The following is a 21,134-nucleotide window of genomic DNA, read 5'->3' as shown; positions in this document are numbered from 1 at the left end:
TTGTGATAATCTTGAAATATTTTTATTCAGCTGCACCTAAACAAATCATCCCAGACAGATATAGGCAGGCTCCGGAAGCCTACAATTATTTAGATGATGAGACAACCATGAACTCAGGATGACATTGTGTCTTCTTAAAAATCACATACAAAATAATAAATTGATTAGTTTAATTAGGTACATCAAAATTTCATACCATATATACAATAAAACTTTTAAGAATGGATTGCTGATATTTACAGATCAAGACATTTTCCATGTAGAACTTGGTCTCTGCACTTAAAACAGGTATTACATTTACAGCCTTTTTATACTGTACTGAGAAGACAGTTTTAAGATAAAATACAACAGTCTTACCCATTTTCATTGAGGCATATGTAAATGCTGCTTTTTTTCATTTTAGAAACTAAAAAGGACATTTAAATAAAGCAATTAAGTTCTGGAAACTTCCATTTAAATAAAGGATCTCTACAGAGAAAATCCAGCAAAAAAGCAATTTAACTGATGTATTTTCAATACATCAGAACTGGTCCAAAAAATGTGTGGGCAGATGTTTCGGTAAGCTACAATTTTTGGTCAGCTGCCATCAGCTTTCTCTTGAAAGGTGGAAGTACTCTCTGTCACCAGTCCGTACTCAACAGATTCAGCTTCTAAATTATCCAACTAGAATGGAGATCAATTTTGCCACCACGTGTACATTGAGGCTGTTTCCCAGAAGACGGTAGCATTGCTTTATTGTTATTTTGTCAGGAAAACCTAAAACAAAACACAGAGTGCAACACTGTTAGTCTGGCTTAGTTCCTAGCTTTCATATCCCTTTTTTCAATGAACAGTTCTTAATGTAGTTATCACAGATGGCAGCAGGATTCACACACACACACCCCTAAGTTCAGTTACATCCAGCTCATTGGATTTGTATCAGGACTTCCACTAGCAGTACTGCCATCTCTAAAGTTTAGCAAGAAGCCTCAAAAGATTGTTCTATTGTGTAAATAATGCCAATCTGCCTTCTCTTCGTATAGCTCAAAACATCCAGCAGTCTCAAGAAGGTGCAGCAGCACCTAAAACACAGCAAAACTGATACTCTAGAGAACATCAGACTACAGGAGAAAAGTGATGATATATATGTTCTGAAGTTTTCATAGCACTTCAGAAAAATCCTCTTCCAGGGATTTCTCAGGAGAGAACATGGTTGGACAGTTGCTGAGCCAATGGTGGAAAGCTAAGGAGGAGGTGGTGTCTGGGAGGAGTTGTTCCATCCTTTTCTGCCAGTTATTAATGCCTCCAATGTGGACTGCTTTGGTAAACACATCTTCTGCCAGCTCCATCCACTCTGCCCAGCTTCCTGGCAATCACATTTGGGCAACTGTTTTTTAGTTGGAACAAACATTGCACTCCCACACGTACTTCCTTAGATAGAGTTTTCACATTAAATAATTGAATTATGTACAGAATCTACACATTTTTAAATAAATATGCCTTTAGGCACATACACATCTGTGTACTTATAGCCCAAGAAGCTTATCTGAACCCTGAAAATTTCAGAGCTTTTCCATCTGCCTCTTGGCAACTGAAAGCCTGAATTAATTTTCAGGGCTCACTGTTTCCTTTATCCCAAGCCTCCTCCATCTGCCTGTTAACACTATCTTGCATCTTCTATCTTCCTGCCTCAAGAGCAGCCTACATCAGAAGGACAGATTTAACAATCTGGCACTTGCTGCACAGCTCTCATCAGGTCCTTTAGGTCATGCATGCAACTTGATGATGTTGCAGTCTTGGCAACACGCACTACCATGTTGTGCTGGATTTCCACCAGGCTGCCATTTGTTTCCTAATAGCTCACATACATCACTAACAGGAAAAATGGACATTACTCTCATGAAAGCAGGTCACAGATGCAAGAATGCTCTGATCACTTTTAATGATATTGCTGTGGGACCCACAGTAGTGGCTAAGACAAATGACTGCAGTATTCCATTGACCTATGGTGCAATTTCTATTTATACATTTAGATGTTAAAAGCACAAATAAATCTGTTAATGTTAATAACGAACTATGATTTTTACTCTAGATCTCACATGTTAGAAAAGGCCATCAATTTCCTAAAATATAGAACCATTTAGACACAATCATGTTCCTTCTGATAATAATGTAGCTGCAGCTCATGACAGCATCTGTTACAAAGCTTTCTGGCATTTTCTTCATTTTCAGTTTAAAGTTTTCCCATTCTTTAGCTTCTTGGGCCAATAACACATTTGCAGTGGGTACATCTCTAGGCTTTCTGATGTTGAAAATTTCAACAATTTTGAAATGTTGCTGTCAACTGTTGCTGTTGCTATAGAACACAGGAGCAAAGAAATTACGGCACACTTATCTCTGAAAATACCACACTTCGCAATAATGTCTTAAAATTTAGCATAGGAGGAATGCTGTGAGGGAAACACCCTTTGCTGTAGTCATAAATACAGCACTTTAAAAAATACCATAGCTTTCAAATCCTGAAAAGAAACTTAGATTATAGTACCTAAATTCAGCAGAGATTTCTACCAGCCCAGAGCTAAGTAACACTTTTTTTAAAGTGCAAAGTGGGGAATGTCTTAGATTAAACACAAAGGAAAGAAATGTCAGACTTGTGACTCAGTGCAGTGGGAAAGGCCTGTTCTGCCCATGAATCAGGGGTATATGTGAAAGGAAGCCACTGGATGAGAGGGCTTGTTTCATGTGCTGTGGGGAGTCCGAAAAGTAGTATAGTGAGGCAGGGAACTGCAAGAACTGTACAGAACATCTCATTATTAAAGTAGAAAGGTTCTGCCCTCTGAGAGGTGAAATCTGTCCCTGTCCCTCCCTCCACAGATCCCAGGTGACAAAAGACATTTTTGCTAAATGAGCACTTAGTAGATGGTGACAGGATTCTCCTCAGATTCAGAAGCATGGCTTGTCTTGAGAGTTCAGTTCTGGTTTGCAAAAATACTGAAGCTCACAGGTGTCCCTGAAGATGGACCTCTGTCCTCTGAACAGAGGAAGCATGGTATAATTCCAAGCACTCTGAAACAGTAACAGTCAGGTTTCACAAACTGATTACCCTAAATTAATGGAGTCTTCCAAACATAAAATTCTCCATTGTCTTGGTTCCCCCTCTGTAAAATACAAGCAATATTAACGCAACTACACTTCTCAGTGATGTTGCAAAGGCTGATTCAACACTTGGACAACACAAGCTGAATTTAAAAAAAAGGAGAAACAGGCAATTCTGTGCTCAAATGAGAGCTTGAACAGCATGATAAACCTATACAAGTCCAATCCAGCCCTGTTTAGCTTTTAAATTTCTTTACATCAGCCTACATCAATATGGAACAGAGCTGTGTTGAGAAAAAGACTGTCTACAAAATGGATAAATGTATTAAAGAAGAGAGGCTATGAAAAAATCCTGTATATTGGCATGTAGCTCAACACAACCTCCTGCAAATACTCTTCAAACAAGTAAACTTTGTGCTGGCAACTCTAATCTTTGACTTTTCAACCTTGATAATGTTATTTTAATGTAGTAATTTTGAATAAAACTAAGTAATAAATGAGAAAAACTAAAACTGCTAAAGAAAGAAACATATAAAAACTATTAGCATTCCTCAGAATTACAAGTCACTGAGGAAGTCAAAGAAAAATGCAACAAATTACACAAGATCAGTGGTGTCTTATTCTATGGATGCTTGTATTGCTGAGAGACAGAAGACTGATCTGATACGATGGCTGCAGGCCAAGCTCCACAGCAGGCAGTAACAGCTACACTTCCTTGCCTGCCTTTTTTTACAAGGGGAGCTCCAGTGAATTTATTTTAGGCTTAATTCTGGTTGACCTGTGTCCAATGTACCTGTATTGGTGAATCTCATTCCTTGACTCCCTCATCTCCACAAAACAGTTAGAAAATGAAGTAATTGACCAAGGGCTAGGACTGTCTTTTCTAGAAAACAGAGATGATTTAAAAGGTCATTAACTGAAGAGTTTGGTTACTCCTAAACAATGAAGTATCTGTATCTTCTGAAATTCCCTTTCTGTCAGCAGCTGCAAACCGTGTAAGGGATAAAGCAAGCAGCTTCAACACTGAGAACCACTAACAGACCCTAAACTGGCACAATATGTTGACTTACCACAGTTGTGAGTAATGCTGGCTGCTGAGTGAATAGTTTCAACTGTAAACAAAGGTATTCCTTCATTGCCTCTCAGTAATAGAGCATTTCCCATGCCAAAACTTTTTTCTAAGTTTATGAAGATAAATCTAACAACAGAATCTGGCTCTTACAAAATGCAAAAACTTAGTGGAAATTCAGCAAAATTCAGAGTTAGCCAAATAACAAGAATCAATCATAAGAACTGAGCTGTCTGAAAAAAAATGTAAAATAAAAAGCATGGATTAGTCCCCAGTCAAAAGACAACACTGGCATTTCTGAAGCATGACATGGAAATGGTTACTTTGCAGCACATACCAAATTCCAGAGGGAATCCATGAAGATTTGCTATTTCTCTGGGAGTGAAGTACCTCAGTTTTAATGTTGACCATTTCATAAGCTTCTCCTCTTCTGGTAACTCCTCAATGTGTTTAAACACTGATTCAAGCTATGAAAAATATAAAAAGCAACACATATCACTGACGCACATGAAATATTTTAAATTGAATACTTACATCTTAACAGAATATTTCACTGATTACCACAGTGCCAAAGACAATAGTGTGTCTTCCTTGAGAGTATGATTGGTGTTCTATTTTTGCAGCAAATATCTCAACACATGGACTTGCAAGAAAGAAACTGATGTTGCCACAAGGATATTCATTATTTCCTCCTCCAGTTACAAGTTATACCAATCCTTAATGAGGCAATTAAAGGATTATAAACATTTATTAGTAAAAGGACAGTGACATAATATAACTCCATAGCAGACCATGCGCACAAATTGAGCTGTATGGATGCAGCTGTTTTAATACATTTGCTCTGAGATTACCCTGAATTCCAAAGTTGCACTCTTATTAACCTTAGAAATGCTATATATTAGTGAACAGCACAGAAGTGCAAGAGGAGGTGCTTGTGTACAAAACAGACTTTGTGAAAAGTATCTTTGAGCGATGATTCACCAATACATTTATTTTTACTTTCCCCAAAGCCAAAAGTACTACTTCCTGGTGAACTTAATATTAAGACTAGAACTTTTCAAAATGTCTTCCCTCTTAAATAATACTTTTGAAACTCAAACATATTAAACATTTCAAAATACATACTGGATCATCTGTGTACAAAAAATGGCCCTAGATTCACTGCACTGTACTGTATATCCACAGAATTAATAACTGTTAATGTTTTTATATATCCTTGTGAAACCTTGTATGACACTGCAGATAATAAAATAAAAGCAACTCACAGAGAGAGGCACGTGTAATTTTTATTTCAATAAACTTTTGTTTAGAAACATAAATAATTTGGAAACTCAGTGGCCATAAAATACAGTTTTAAAAACTTATAAGAAAGCAGAAGACAGAAAAAAACAAGTTTTGAAAAAAAATAATTCTCCTATGTTATTCAACACAGTCTTACCTCTACATCTACTGCTGTCTGCAAAACTGAGCCTGTCCCTTCTACATAGTGTCCATACCTTAAAAAGAACAATAACAATCTTAACTAAATTAAATTCATATTTTCATCAGACCTTATAGCACAAACAACTGCAAAAATGCTGAGATGTTGATTTTGCTTTGAATAAAAAATAACCTCCTGGATAGCTAAAGCGAAAGGCCTTGTTAATAACAAGCTAATCCTTGGAGAGCAGTAGCGTCTGAATGTGCTCTCTAGGGATGAGTCTGCAATCAATGCAAGAGGGTTTATCCACACTACTGTTCTATATAAGGCAACTATACAAGGCCAAGGAATTCAAGCACAGCATCATCAGAAAGGGCCACCTACATTGCACAAACCAATTTTACATTAAGACAAAACATTAAAGACAAAATGGTCCTAGAGGTTCAAACTGGTTCTCTGTATTCAAAGGAGGACCGTTAGTGTGAGCCTCCATCTTTTGTATCAATCCACTAGGGACAAAGTGATTCAGTCAGGTTTAACTTTTGGCTGCTTGTGGATTTTCCACAGAGGGAAGGGTTAGGGGATGCCCAGGCATCTATGTAGAGCAGAAAACAAACAGAAAGACAGAAAAAAAATCTAACTTAACAGTAAGCAAACTTACATTCTAAAACTGTATGATAGCTTTTTTAGATGCTTTGTGGCTGACTGTAGAACAACATGTTTACTCTGTAGTCTCTTCCAGGCTATAATTTAAATATAATTATGGGCTTTCAGAAACATGCTCTGCTGGTCTAGCTCTGATTGTGTTCACATGTCCTGAACAGAAAGAGACTGAGTCAAGTCAAGAGACAGCACTTGCACAGTGGAACAGCTTCAGAATATCCCCTGCATTAGAAGGATGTGGTCTGCATCAACCATTAACAGCTATTATTCTCTTGTTCTACCTGTAAAGACAGTTACAAAGGTATTCTGCTTTACTTGGGGCCCATTCTAAAGCAAGGCACTGAAACAATTTTTGTTTCAAGCCATTCAAATTCCGTAATGGATATGCTAAGTCTTCCTTCAGCACAGACACAATGACCTAGCATGGGTCTATCTCGAGAGTTTCTTATTAAGTTGGAAAAGTTTTGATTAGTTCTGCCAACATCAGTGAGAGCAGCACTCATTTTAAAATAAAGTGCTTTTAAATCTAACTTAGGTTCAGAACAAAAGGCCCTACACACTGATGCAGATTAAAAACACATGGAATGGAACTGTATTTTAAATACATCACCTTTAGTTTAATACTGAAAATGCAACAAGTTTAACAATGTAACACACAAAGCACTGAGGAATCCTAATCTTCCCTCTATATAGCATCTGCTTGTATTTCAGATGTATCCGAGCCAAAATAAGTAAGATAAATTTCAAAATGGTATTTTAGAGCTCTATTGGAGGGAATGAATCTTCTAATAGGATCCACATTGTATTAAACACACCAGTTTAAATAATTGGCACTAGAGTACAAAACTCCTCACAAAAAAAAATCCCATTGGTGTACAAGTGGTTTGGAGGCTGGGAGGTGTTTTACGCAACGGGTTTTTTAACACAAATGTGGGCAGATGGCCAGTGTCAGCTGGATTATTATTATCACTACTGCTGCTGACTACAGAAAAATTAACAATCCTAACTTTGACTCAGAGCATAATTAAAGATGTGAATTTTTGTCACAGTAAAAAAGTATGAATTGATTTTCTGACATTTCATTACCAGTTATAATGAAAGACAGTGGCTTAAGAAATTACACTCTTCAATTTTCATCTGACTCCTGATATTTTCCCCCTCTAGTTCTGTAAGCTTTTAAAAAACCTTTTAATTTCACACATTATATATTATTTCTGGGTTATTACTAACAAAAAGGTAATTTCCACAATGCCAGAGAGAGTTTCTGTAACTAACATTACTAATATTTTAGAAGGTATTGCTTCTCTTGTCAATAGCATATTAAGAATATACAAGTAATTCCAGAATTATTATATCTAAAGAAGTAGTTTTCTACAACAGTAGTTCTGTCCTTTAAAACGGAAAACTTCCTCTCACCACTTCAGTCACCACAAACATACTCCTAAGTGAAACCACGGCATCTGTAGTCTCAAGGAACTTAGCAATCCTTTCCAATTACTTAGGAGTCCAAAGTCCAAAGGGAACACAGGATCATGTGCTTGATCTCTCATGCACCACAGGCCATTACATTTTGCTCTATACTGCACCAAAACCTTTCAGAAGACATCGTGGTATGACAAAGGCAGAAGGGCAAAAACCACTGATGAAGTATTGGTGTTCGAGGTCCCTGAATTAGCAAGGACTGAAGAAGGCATACTTGGATTACCCTATTCACACAAACTTTGCTGGAAATATCTTAAGACCAATCAGAACTCAGGGAAATTTTTCTCCCAGTCTCAAAGCTGATGATCAGAATGACTTGTAAGAAAGACACCAGAAAGGCATCTCAGCAGAGAGATTCTCTGTACTACCTGGAGTGCTGTTTTGCTCCATTCAGTGTCCTCTATCCTAGATCGCATGTTTCAGAGAAAAATAAAAACTCCTAGAACACATACAGCAGCAACTTGTTCTTTGCCTCAGAAAGTGACCTGGGTGAAGCCTGAGATGTAATTATAATCTTCCTCTTAATGCAAAGCTGCAAATGACGTGAACACATTGAGAACCATGTTGGAAAACTTCCTTCTCAAAGGCTCTTGCAAATGGGAACGGAGATGGCAAATCAGATTTCTACATTTTGAGACAAGAACTATCTGGCCTGGCTCCTCCCACATCAGCAGAAAGGTAACAGTCGTGTTCTCTGTCAGATTTCCCACCACTATATATAAAGAATTCATATTAACTCCTCAGGAGCCTCCATCAGTGTGATGTGATAAACATGACCACATACTACCATGGCATATTCTAGTGCAAGTACAAGTGGCCAGTTTATTTCTGATGACACTTAAGGCATACATGAGATACACAGGACATCACTCTGGCCTAAGGTTTTTATTTGACTACTCCAGTTATGAAACAGATCCCACAAGATGCTGACTTCCTCACAACTCAAAAGACTGAGGGCACAAGAGGTGTATGTCAATGAGAGCTGGGGGAAGGGCTTTCCTGCTGCATAAATTTTGAATGTTTTAAATTCTCTCCTCAGCTTTCATTTCTAAAAAGTTGAAATCACAAAATCTGCAGGAATGCTGTCAATCTAGCAGTCTAATTTCTACTAATTAAAAAAAAAGTTATAATTAGTTTTAAGTCAGTAACTAGGCAATTTTGTTTAAACATTCTGAGAATTTCAAAAAATCCCCAAACACTCTAATTGGAAAAATTCACAGATATTAACATTTTCCACAAAATTCCAGGCTCCAGCTGGCCTTTTCCAATACAAATGCATTCAATGGAAAAACTCCTGACCAGTTATCTGTGGGGCTTCAGAACACTCAACAACTTCTGGCAGTCAAAATTGCAATGTACAAATCAGAAAACTACTAGATAGAAAAGCACTGACGTTCTGCTCCATCAAATATGATTTGAAATGCAACAACTTAACTGTTTTTAGGATATATAGGCAATCCACAGCTATTCTGACCTCTGTAGCTGAAAAATCCAAGAAATCAATAAAATGTACAGTGGAGACAATTTTAATGAGGAATGGATCTGTCATGCATGACCCTTTGTAAATTGATTGAGCAATACAAAAAAAATTCATTAATGAATCAGTACTCTACCAGTCTATTGGAACCATATTTCCGCAGGGTAATTAAGCTTCTGTGAAGGTCAACAACAAATGGCACTGTCTTTTGTGAATGCGTTTTTGCAGTGGGCACATGATGTCCTGCCAGATTCTCATGCTGGCATTCCACCGGACCAGGAAGCACACTATATAAGGATTATGGTTTTTTTCAGAGGCCTGTGTTTTTTTTGATGAAATAGCTCTCCTTGTTTTACATTACACAAGCAAAAACACACTTAAAATTTCAGGACATGATTCAGCAAGACACCCTCTTTGCAACTTACCCCTTTGTAAAGCATGTGGATCTCCGGCAGGTGGGTTTAACAATGTCTAACAAGAAAGCATAGCGCAATATGGACTTTGTTGGTAAGGAATACTGACTCATTTCTTCACTTTCCTCTTCCAAGAAATCTTTTAGCATTTGAATAGAGGAATCATTGTCCTGACCATACTTCCTTTCCATTTCTTCTACTGTTTCAAGCTTAAAAAGAAAAGCCCCTTTTGATAAATTCTTCTTGCTTCTACAATCAGGACCAATGTTTAGATCCAGATTCTTCTCTTCTGAAGACAAGGAAGAACTAGCTCCACCCACTTTGTCAGCAGCTTTGTCCTCAAGTAAGTCTTGTAGATCCTGATCTGGGAATCTTGTTAAAACCTAGAAAGAAATTGTGGGGAAAAAAAATATTCAAGAACTCCATTTGATAAACAACTTGACAGCAGACTCTAAGTGAGTAAGAATTTCTTAAGAGATGTTCAGAATAAAAAAAGTAACCATACAACGTTATTTTCATCAAGATTTTAAAAAATGCTAGCATCACAATTTACTAACCTACCAACAAGAAATAACTGACTTCGCAAAATGAACTTTCCAAGGGCAAAAAAAAGGCAGCAGAACGCATTGTTTTCTAGCCCACTACCAGCCACTGTCCCCCAGCTGTTTAAAGCCATTTAGGACACTGCCATGCATTTTTAGAAATCTCAGCATCCAGGCCAAAAGAAAAGAGACAGAATTTATTCATCAACACACACCACTAAACTGAAAATTCAACACTCAATCTTCATGAAACAAAGCCAATTCAAGCAACACTAATAGACTCACCTGACCAGGAGCTTGAAAAGAAAATGGTTCTTCATGAAGCTTTGCAATTAGAAAATACCGCATCCTAGAATTGGGAATGCCAAGCTGTAAGCAAAATCCACAAGCCTTTAGTCCATGTGATAGAGAGAAGAAGTGGTGTATAGTGTCATTCAAATTATCTACCACTATATACAGTAATAGAACTATGCCACAATTACATTCTAAACAAGTAACTTTCACACCCAAGTATTCTCAAGGAAACAAGCAGGCAATTATTCTTTATACCTCATGGTTTTTACTTTCTGTGTGTATGAACAGGAATGTAAAGAAACTTTTATGTGAGGTAAGAAAAATGGCATGCAGCACAACTTCTTTGGACAGGTACTACCTTTCTAGAAAATAAGAAAAAAGTAATCTCACTGCCTTTCTCAACAAATAATTTATAAGACAACTAAAAATTAAACAAATGCACCACAACTGGACAACTGGTTTTCAAGCTACCCTCTACCAGTTTTCTCAGATTTATACAGTACTACACCAATTCCATTTAGTCTTGTACAATGTGAACTCCCTCTCAACTCTTTTCCAGTTGCCAGGGAAACATGCAAACAAAGCTCCTCCTCCCACAAATGACAGAGACACATTTTCTGTGCTGGGAAATTCACAGGCATCAGCACTTCTGGAGCAATGAGGCTCCTGCAGGGAAAACTCCCTTCCTCATCATGATGTAAATTCATGACTTCTTGAAAAATATCAAATGGTAGCAAAGCAATATGGGACCAGGATCTGAATAATAACAGCAGTATGTTGTTATGAGTATAATCTCGCCAGGGTTGTAAAGAGCAGTAGGAAAACCTTCTATAGGTATGTTGGGGATAAAAGGACAACCAAGAATAATGTAGGATGTTGAGAAGGCTGAGGTTCTCAATGACTTTGCTGCATCAGTCTTCTCTGGCAAGTGCTCCAGCCTCATGGCAAAGGCCACAGCAGGTGAAAGCAGAGACTGGAAAAATGAAACAAAAATGGAAAAAAGGGAACATAGCCTCTATTTTTAAAAAGGGGAAAAAGGAAGACCCGGGAAACTACAGGCCAGTCAGTCTCACCTGTGTGCCCAGCAAGATCATGGAACAGATCCTCCTGGAAACTCTGCTAAGACACATGGAAAATAAGGAGCTGATTGGTGACAGCCAACATGGCTTCACTTAAGGGCAAATCATGTCTGACCACTTGGGTGGCCTCCTGTGACAAGGATACAGAGATGGTGGATGGTGGCAGAGAAACTGACATCATCTACCTGGACTTGTGCAAAGCATTTGACACTGTCCCACATGACATGTTGCTCTCCAAACTGACAAGGAGTGGATTTGACAGATGGACCATTAGGTGGATAAGTAACTGGCTGGCTGGCCACACCCAGAGAGTTGTGGTCAATGGTTCAGCGTCCAAGTGGAGGCATGTGATGAGTGGTGCTCCTTAGGGATCAGTACTGGGACCAGTGCTGTTCAACATCTTTGCTGAAGACTTGGACAGTGGGATTGAGTGTATCCTCAGCAGGTTTGCTGATGATACCAAGCTGTGTGGTGTGGTTGATACCCTAGAGGGAAGGGATGGCACCCAGAGGGACCTTGACAGGCTTGAGAGGTGGGCCAGTGACAATCTCATGAAGTTCAACAAGGCCAAGTGCAAGGTCCTGCACCTGGGTCAGCACAACCCCAGGCATAAATACAGGCTGGGGGGAGAATGGATAGAGAGCAGTCCTGAGGAGGACTTGGGGGTGGTAGTAGATGAGAAGCTCAACATGAGATGCCAGTGTGTGCTGGAGCCCAGAGAGCCAACTGCCTCCTGGGCTACATCAAAAGAAGTGTGGCCAGCAGGGCCAGGGAGGTGATTCTGCCCCTCTGCTCTGGTGAGACTCCACCTGGAGTACTGTGTCCAGCTCTGGTGCCCTCAGCACAGGAAAGACATGGAGTGGTTGGAGAGGGTCCAGAGAAGGGCCATGAAGATGATCAAAGGGCTGGAGCACCTCTGCTATGAAGACAGGTTGAAGGAATTGGGGCTGTTCAGCCTGGAGAAGAGAAGGTTCCAGGGAGACCTTGAGACCTTCCAGTTCTTGAAGGGGGCCTACAGGAAAGCTGGGGAAGGGCTTTTCTCCAGAGAGGGCAGTAATAGGACAAGAGGTAATAGTTTTAAACTGAGAGTAGATTTAGGTTAGACATCAGGAAGAAATTCTTCACCATGAGGGTAGTATGGCACTGAAATAGGTTGCCCAGGGACACTGTGGAAGCCCCCTCCCTGGAGGTGTTTAACACCAGGTTGGATGAGGCTTTGTGCGGTCTGGTGTAGTGTGAAGTGTCCCTGGTTATAGCAGGGAGGTTGGAACCTAATGATCTTTAAGGTCCCTTCCAACCTTAACCATTCTGTGAGTCTATGATTATGCCAGTATACTGATGAGAAATCAAAAGTCATGCCAGATGGCTTTCTCATTCAGAGGAATACCATCAGCTCTAGGGAGGACTGTCGTTTTCTAATACAGTAATTTTCAAATGTTCTTGGACTTCGTGCAGTCTGAACAATTAAATAATATTAGAGCAATTTCAGTACTCACACAGGTTGGAGATAAGAGAAATTCTTGATATTTAAATCCACATGTTTCTAGTGTTCGTACAAGTTCATTTCTGGCAGTAAGAAGAATCAACAATTAGTCCTTCTAACAGCTTTTATCTTTTTTATCCTGAATAAAAACACATTAAATACAGCACCTTAGGTACCATGATATTCAGCATATTCAGTGAAAGAAGCGGACAGAGAATTACAGATATGAAGTAATCAATGTTTTTAACTTGAGAAGACAACATAGAAAATTCAATGTTACTGTAGCTAAAAAATTCCTATTACACGTACAGGTACCTCACATCCACTTTCGTTCAAACTCCCCCTCAAAAAATGTCCCACCTCTAGGAGAGTACTTACAGTGTGTCAACCAGGAAAATAATCAGAGTGCAAGACATTCTCTTTATTGTACATGATAGAACAGGAGATTAAAATCACTACAAGCAGCTCACTACTTCCCTGTGTTCACATACAAGGCATGAGCTAAGCCAAACAAAAGGGCTAACTGAAGGGATGACAAAAATTGGTGGCTTTGATAATTTGATAAGGAGGTATGACTGTACTTTATAAACAATTTAAAAATCACTGAAGTGGAAATCTCCTTAAAAAGACTTTTCTATTCCTGCGCTAGGCTGGAACTATTCAAAAGCATGAGCTGTGACCTGTATCTGGCACAGTATGTGACACTGCAATCCCAGTGTTGTAAGAGAAGGCAAGCATTCTGACTGGGGTGTTTTCTGAACTACACAGAGTTGCACAGAATCACAAAATCATTCAGGTTGGAACAGACCTTCAATATCATCATGTCCAACCATAACCTAACTCTACGAACCATTAACTTGACTCTACCAAGTCCAGTGCTTAAACCATGTTCTAAACCACATCCATACGTCTTTTAAACTCCTCTGGGGATGGTGATTCAAACACCTCCCTGTGCAGCCTATTCCAGTGTTTAATTACCCTTTTAATGCAGAATTTTCTTCTAATATCTAAACCTCCCCTGGCGTAACTGGAGTCATGATTTATATCTACATACATAATATATAAGAAGGGAGGATGAAAAAGGAAAAAGGAAAAGTGAATCCTTCCAGCAGCTGGACTTAGCTAGTCTGCCCAGTAGCTGACCTCTGGATCCTATATGAGCTTTTAAGGCTGCAGATCTACACCAGCTGCTGGTGCAGAACATCACACACACATGCAGCTGATTCCCTGGTGCTCTTGCCACTAGATTCCTGCAGAACCTAAAATACTACTTTCCACCATTCAGTAAATTTCCTATATCATTAATATTGAAGTTCTATAACTCAGTTTTTGAAATATGAGATAAGGATAATTTATTTGCATTATCCTTCCTCATATATATACATTTGCAAATACCCTTAAATTTTCTTAGGAAGATTTGATCTTGTATTTATCAGTGGTATTTCTCACTTCTTGCTCTGGTTACATATTTCTTTCTAAATGTCTGGTTGTCATTTTTTTTTTTTTCATTTCTCAGCTGAAGCTAGATTCATCAGCAGTAATTGCTGACATACATTATTTTGTTTCTTGTTTTTAAGATGAGTGCAACACTGAGATTTTTGCAGTCTTTTTCCAGCTACTGTTAACAGAACTTTACAGAGATAAATCTTGCCATGTAGCCGTAAAGGTTTGTACGCAGCTTTTTCAGTAGTGATTTCACCTGCACTTAGTTTGTTGCTTTCTTCACAAAATCATCCCTGCAACTTGTTCCAAACACTGGTCAGCAATGTATAGCTCAGGGACCACAGGGTCTACAGCAGCAGCCTGCACTTCCAATCAAGTGCTCAAGTGTTCACAGAGAACCACTGCATGCTCAACCAGTGAGAGAGCTCAACGTGTCTCCCAGCTGCCTGCCATATTCATTAAGGAGCATGGTATGCAGGGTGGCTGCTCTCTTGGTGCTTTAAGGAATGCTGTAGAAAGATCCAACTCTGTTCCAGTAAAAAATGAGAAGGAAGACCACAACCTCTGCTTTGCCCACAAGAGAAGACAATGTTCCTGATGTCATTAGGTAACCTTACTGACAACTTCCCTCTTCCACATTTCAGACAAAGATTTTATACAGTCTTTATACTGTATCTCTGGATCATATGATGGCAACCCTGGACCAGTGACAATCTACTGTCAACAAAGGTACCGAAGAAAGCCCCTGTACTGTGGTCTTAACAAAAGCTCCTGTCATGGATAAAATACCAAAACCTCTGCATGATACACCTATTGTTATTTTTCTATGAAAATTAATATTGATCCTTTCTATGGGTCACAAAATCATCAAATAAAATAAATGGAATCAACTTGTTATTTTATCTGCTTAGAGAAACACATAGTTGTTTAGCAAGTTCCTTTCACAACTTAATAATTTCACTCCAAAAATAAAACAGTATTTTTAGCACACAACTGCCAGCTGTCCCATCTCACTCTGTCTTGTTAACTTAAATTTTAGGATATAAAAATCCTGCCTTCCCCTTCTGAAGAATACGTCCTTTACTAGAAACTAAAACCTGCCTAAATTACACTTTACCTTGCAGAAGATGATTCAAATCCTTTAACATTTTCTAAAAGTAGGTATTTTGGAAGCTTTTGGAGCCTATAAGACAAAAAAAAAAGGGATCAACAAATCAGAGTTACAAGATGTAAACTTCATTTTATTCATCCACAGGTTTGGCTACGTGCAAGATCAAAGTATTTCCACATTATGCTAGCTGCTAAAGTTTAGCATCCTTAGAAAAACGTACCTCAACTCTCACAGTTGCCTAGATCAAATAATTCCCAACTAAATTAAAAATGTGGACTGCTGATAATTACAAAAACCAACAAAACCCATTTATGTTCAGATGGACTGCAGTATCCCATGCATGTGCTTCTGAAATTGCTTACTGCTGTTCATTTCCCAAAGCACAATATTGATATTCAACAGACTGAGTTTGTAATAGGAAAGATAATTATTGGGGGGAAAAGATCACTATTTAGCCATGGAACAAAAAACTTTTTGTTTAAAGTGCTTAAAAGCATAATCAAAGTGTCCCATCAACTTTAGCGATGACACATCAGAACCAGTATTTATCTAATTGCTTTAAGAAATATGGCATGTTTAGAGCTCAAACTGTAGATACTATCAGTTTTCTATATTTAACTGTTTCATTTTGATGGAGGGAGGGAAGTGCCTGAGGTTTAGAAAGATCAGTGTAGTGGTCTGGAAACAGAGACATTCCAAGAACAGCATGTTAATTCTCTGGAGAAAGGAACATGCCCAAATTGTGCCAGGGACTATTCTAACAATTTTGGAGCATACGTGATTCAGATTCAAGTCTCTGGGAACATTCCCTGGCACTGATTAATTCTCTAGTAAGGTTAATGTAGACATGGTATGTCTGTCACACACACTGGGATGTCAGAACAGCATATAAAAACAGGACACCAATGCCATCAGACATCAGCTCTGTGCTTACTTGTCGAAAAGTGACTTTGGACTTCCATTGGTGCAAATCACAGCAGAATTTGTTTCATCACATTCCTGACTACCATCAGTTAAAGACATTCACATGAAGAATTAAAGAACTAAAGCATTTAACAAGAAATTGGAAAACATACAAGACACTATGCCAAATAAAAAATAAAACTAAAAATAATAGTGAAAAAAAAAACTAAACTGAAAAAGCAGCATCAGCCAAATTCCCTGCAGAGGAATGGAAAACATATCCATTGGCACGCTTACCCACACTCAACATCATCATCACCTACTATGAAACTTATTTTTAAAGTAATGAATAGAGAACACAGCCTAAACGCAAGAGCTCACACAGGATCAACAGATCACAAGGCGAGTAATCACTGTACAAAGAGTATGTGTTAAGTACTTGGCAGGTATTAACATTACTAATGTGTCAGTAAAAGTAGCACTTTGACATCTTAGCGTTAGATTTCCCTGGGTTATGGCTTAGACACAATAAGCAGACAGTATCTGGACCATTCAGGTCAGACTGTCAGCTGGATGTTCCAAGTTTTAAAAGGCTAAACATAAGGTAGAACAGCCAAGGGATGAGATATTATTTTATAATTTCCATAAACTGAATGCATGCTGGACCAATTTAGAATGCAAAGTGATAATTCCTATATTAGGAATTTCCCTTTTTTGGGCTGAATTACTCCATACTCAATGTCTGGCAAGCATGTCATATCCCAAAAAAATGCACAAACACTATCTCAGTAAAACATAATCTATTGGAACTGAGAAACTCTGCACAAGCCACCATCTTGAACATATTCCAGACTGCTTACAGCAAGTACAGCCTAGAGAAACAACCTGCCCAAGGGAGATAAGGCACACCAGCAGGGGTGTTGAGATAAAGTGCCACAGCCAAGCCCAGCTCCTTTGCATCATCCTGATGAAAAACATGTGTCTAAAGCTTTGGTTTTGAGAAGGAAAAGCTTCTGCCCTTTATCCAGTTAAGCCCACAGCAACCAGGAAGCAACATTTCCATATTAATGCACTAGTGTCCTCAAAGCAGCCAGCCTCTTAAGTGTGTCTCAGTTTAACTGAAAGGAATACTGAGGTCAGGATTCCCTTAAGAATAAGGAAGGCACTAAGATTTAGATAAATTATTAACTTACACACTATCTGCTGGTTTTAATTTATCATTTTGAAAAGTCAGTCTGGTGGACCGAGTTACATTCCTTGTTCCAGAAAAGACATCCTTTGCAAATTTTGGAAACCTCCGTTATCTCCCTGCTTTTGTACCTCCGCTAGATATGGAGGACTAATAATAATATTTCCTTTTACCTATTAATTGTCTAGCTTACTAGGCTAAAGAATCTGTGTTGTGCTCTGTTTTGTTTTCTCTGCTGCAGATTTTCTAGGCCCTTTTCAGTGTGTGTTCTCTATCTGCTGATGAAAAAGGCAAAAACGTTGCTGGCTGCAAAAAAGTTGTTTCTGGAAGAAGGATGAAGACCCTTTTCTCTCAGTGTTAACAACAGTTTGAAAAGCAAAAAAAAAACCCCACCAAACAAACAAACTACACACCAAAAAAACCCAGCAAACAAACAAAAAAATACAACTGACAAAAAAATAATAAATAAGACAGACAAATCTCCCTTCATCTTCCTCCAATTCTGACAGCAAGACTCACCAAAGAAGAAATATATAAACAGCTGTCCCAGTCTCCAGCAGAAGCAGGACTGTTAAGAACAGTAAGTGAATTCTCAGATTCATGCCAGTTGGTGCCCAATAGACATCTCAATCCCAAAGCAGAGATTTCTGCTGGATGATCTCCCTGAGCAATTGCTTGCTCCACTTCCCCAGGAAAGCTTGTTAACAGTGGTATGCATCTCTTCCCAAAAAAAGACTATAAGCTGATTTTTAACACTCTCGATAAGAACAATTTAGGTCAGCAAAAACCGATTTGCTTGGATTTACTGTTTCAAAATTTAAGGCATAAATAATCCCAGTAATTATGGCGATTTTGTTAGGAACTGGGGTCTCATGGGCCAAAAATGACAGATCAACAGAAAGACAAGGGCACTGTTCAGACAATGCAGTGCTATTTGAATTCTTTAGTATTACTACTCAAAACAAGAGATTGTACTACAAACCCAAAATACACAATCTGCCTCAAGATACCTAGAAGCAGCACCAAAAAGGCAGAATAGACACTTTAAGAAAGAATGAAGGGGACAGAAGATGTCTTGTATTATGCAGTCAATAACATATATAAAAAACGTTACCTATTCAAAAGGTGACTGAATGTTGAATCAAAGCTTTTTTAACTTGGTATTTCAAAGAATTTTGATGCTTCACGATGTCCATTAGCAAACTATTATATTACCTACTCCTGCTTCTACATACAGTCAATGAAGTTTCATGTTGAACTGAAAATATACAACTCAATTTTTTTCATTTATGAGATAGCTACAATTAAAACAGACATACATTAAGAAAAAAAATGAACAATGATAGCATATACAGTAACTATGAAATTATAATGGCATTGATAAAATACCAGTATTTATAAATTATACATCAAAATGTGAACACAAACAAGTAATGCAACATAATGCTAGTAGTATCCCTGTACAACATTCTAGATTGCTTGTCTTGCTGAAATATAAAAGAACTACTCAGTTACAACAAAGGTTTAAGAGCTGAGATAAAAGTTCATTTATACCTTGGGAGAATATCAAGGATATAGAGAAAGCTCTTTGTCCGTGGATCAGATACATCACCCTGCAGGCCAATTCTAAGAAAGAATAAAGAAAAACTTGAATATTACTCAGAGCAGACTGACATTTGACTTACACTTTTCTACAGAACGCTAACACTTCTTGCTTTGAGTCTCAAAAAGGGACTCCGCAAAAACATCATGTATAGACATGAGGACCTGCTCAGAGAGACAGTGTCCTAAGGACTGAAAGTCTGGCCCTGGAATCCACCAGCTCACAGTGAAGTTAAAATTGAAGCATTCAGTAATGAAATCCACCCTGCAGTGTGAAAACTGTTTAGCATTCTGGTCTTGTCCAGCAAACCCCTTGAATACGCTTGGCTCTGAAAGAACAGGAAAAACCACTGCGTTCCTGGGAATATCCTGTTATTTTATATTAAATATATTAAATTATTTCTATGAAGCAAAGCCCAGTTATCATCATTTGGCTCCATGTGAATAACTTTGTAACCAATATTGTAACATTAAATTGGACAGCTCATGTAGGTTTAAAAATTATAATGTAAGGTAAGGATTGAGGCTTGTGTTCCCCTAATTTATACTTCATTACTTTGCATGAGTACAGTTACTAGAATCTTATCTCCACCAGGCACTGCTGTCAAACAATATGAATTTGAAACTAATCTGACAAAGAATGTCTCAGTAAACTCACTATTCACTTCTTAATAAATATATTTGATTAATTAGTATTTCTCTATATCCTCCACAAAATAATTTTGAAATCATCATCCTCCTAGTCTTGGCTAAAATAGAAATATTCCTCAGAATTACCTATTTGTGAGCATATATGATTTCAAAGTACAAATAAAACCAAATTATACTCGTAGTCCAAGGCAGAAGTGAGATATTCCAGTCCTCCTTCTGGAGTTGCCCCCGGAAAAGATTAGATTGATACCTAAAGAGAAAGGAAGCACCCCCAAACAGCAAAATCTTTGAATTTGACAGCTAGAGGAACAATGCAGTATTCAAAATGGGTGTTGTAAGAAGCTTACTTGATTTAAACTGAATTACATGATCAATAATTAAGATTCAAATTGCTGCATTCCACTCCTAGTAAACATCACAGTGAAAAGAGCTACAACATTTTTGCTTAGGAAGAGAAAGACAACACAGATGAATCACACATAATGTCACTCTTGAAAACACTTCTCCTTTAACAGTCCATACTGTAGGAATTGCACTTTTCTCCAATGTGTGCTTTATCTACCTTGTAAATGGCTGACAGGGAGGACTCATCAAAACCATATCAAAAGATAATCTGTCAAATTCTTTCAATGCTATGCCCTGAAAAAAAGAAAAAAAAATAGAAGAATGTTGAGCGTTGTTAATTGTATGAAACTCTAAAGTAATCTTCCAGATCAAACTGCTTCCTCTTACTTCCACTACATGCTTCATCTAGCAAAAAACTACCTAATCTCCCATTTGACCTAATTGCTTCAATTTTTTTCTACCTTGGCAAACCATACAATACAAATACACATTAGCTGCTTTGAATATGAATCAAAACCACTAACAGTGTTGGCATCTACACGTAATCTTGAAGTTTTTATCTACTGGTTCTTTCAGAAGAGTTGTGTAGTGGTTCTTTGAGTAGATCACATAAAAATACTGACCGGTTGCTTCCACCCCTCCTCCAAATACAGTATCATTATTCAGATATGAAGTCTTTGTACATCAAAACCAATAATAACATATTAAAAATGGCTGGAAAAATTAGATCTTCTTGAAAGACAAAATATCTGAACAGAAGTGTTCAGATCAGGTGTTAATATGATAATTTTTACAGGTCCAAACTGTGGGGTTTAACTCTTGAGCTCATTAACAACACATCCTGTAAAGTTCACTTCATTCTAGTTTTTGGTCAGTAAAAATCCCTCAAAGAT

The 21,134-nt window shown here is 38.0% G+C and overlaps 1 protein-coding gene across 3 annotated transcripts in view; it reads right to left on the bottom strand.

Moving 5' to 3' along the window:
- The window catches only part of TRDMT1 (tRNA aspartic acid methyltransferase 1), a 30,341-nt gene continuing 9,207 nt past the window's right edge, over positions 1-21,134 (bottom strand). Inside the window, exons 3-11 of one of the 3 annotated variants that reach the window (XM_051609416.1) lie at positions 20,459-20,535; positions 19,198-19,269; positions 15,558-15,623; positions 13,011-13,080; positions 10,427-10,510; positions 9,612-9,982; positions 5,583-5,640; positions 4,482-4,611; positions 1-756 (exon numbers count right to left, since the gene is read on the bottom strand). In XM_051609416.1, coding sequence (XP_051465376.1) covers positions 656-756; positions 4,482-4,611; positions 5,583-5,640; positions 9,612-9,982; positions 10,427-10,510; positions 13,011-13,080; positions 15,558-15,623; positions 19,198-19,269; positions 20,459-20,535 — 1,029 coding nt within the window. In that variant the 3' untranslated portion in view covers positions 1-655. Of the gene's footprint in view, positions 757-4,481; positions 4,612-5,582; positions 5,641-9,611; positions 9,983-10,426; positions 10,511-13,010; positions 13,081-15,557; positions 15,624-18,162; positions 18,327-19,197; positions 19,270-20,458; positions 20,536-21,134 lie in introns of those variants that run through there. The other 2 variants (XM_051609418.1, XM_051609417.1) reach the window with 2 other exon arrangements.

This window comes from Apus apus, chromosome 2, assembly GCF_020740795.1.
Source record: "Apus apus isolate bApuApu2 chromosome 2, bApuApu2.pri.cur, whole genome shotgun sequence".
NCBI lineage: Eukaryota > Metazoa > Chordata > Aves > Apodiformes > Apodidae > Apus > Apus apus.
The sequence above is the reverse complement of the archived record's forward strand: the minus strand, read 5'-3'. Positions and strand labels throughout refer to the sequence as shown.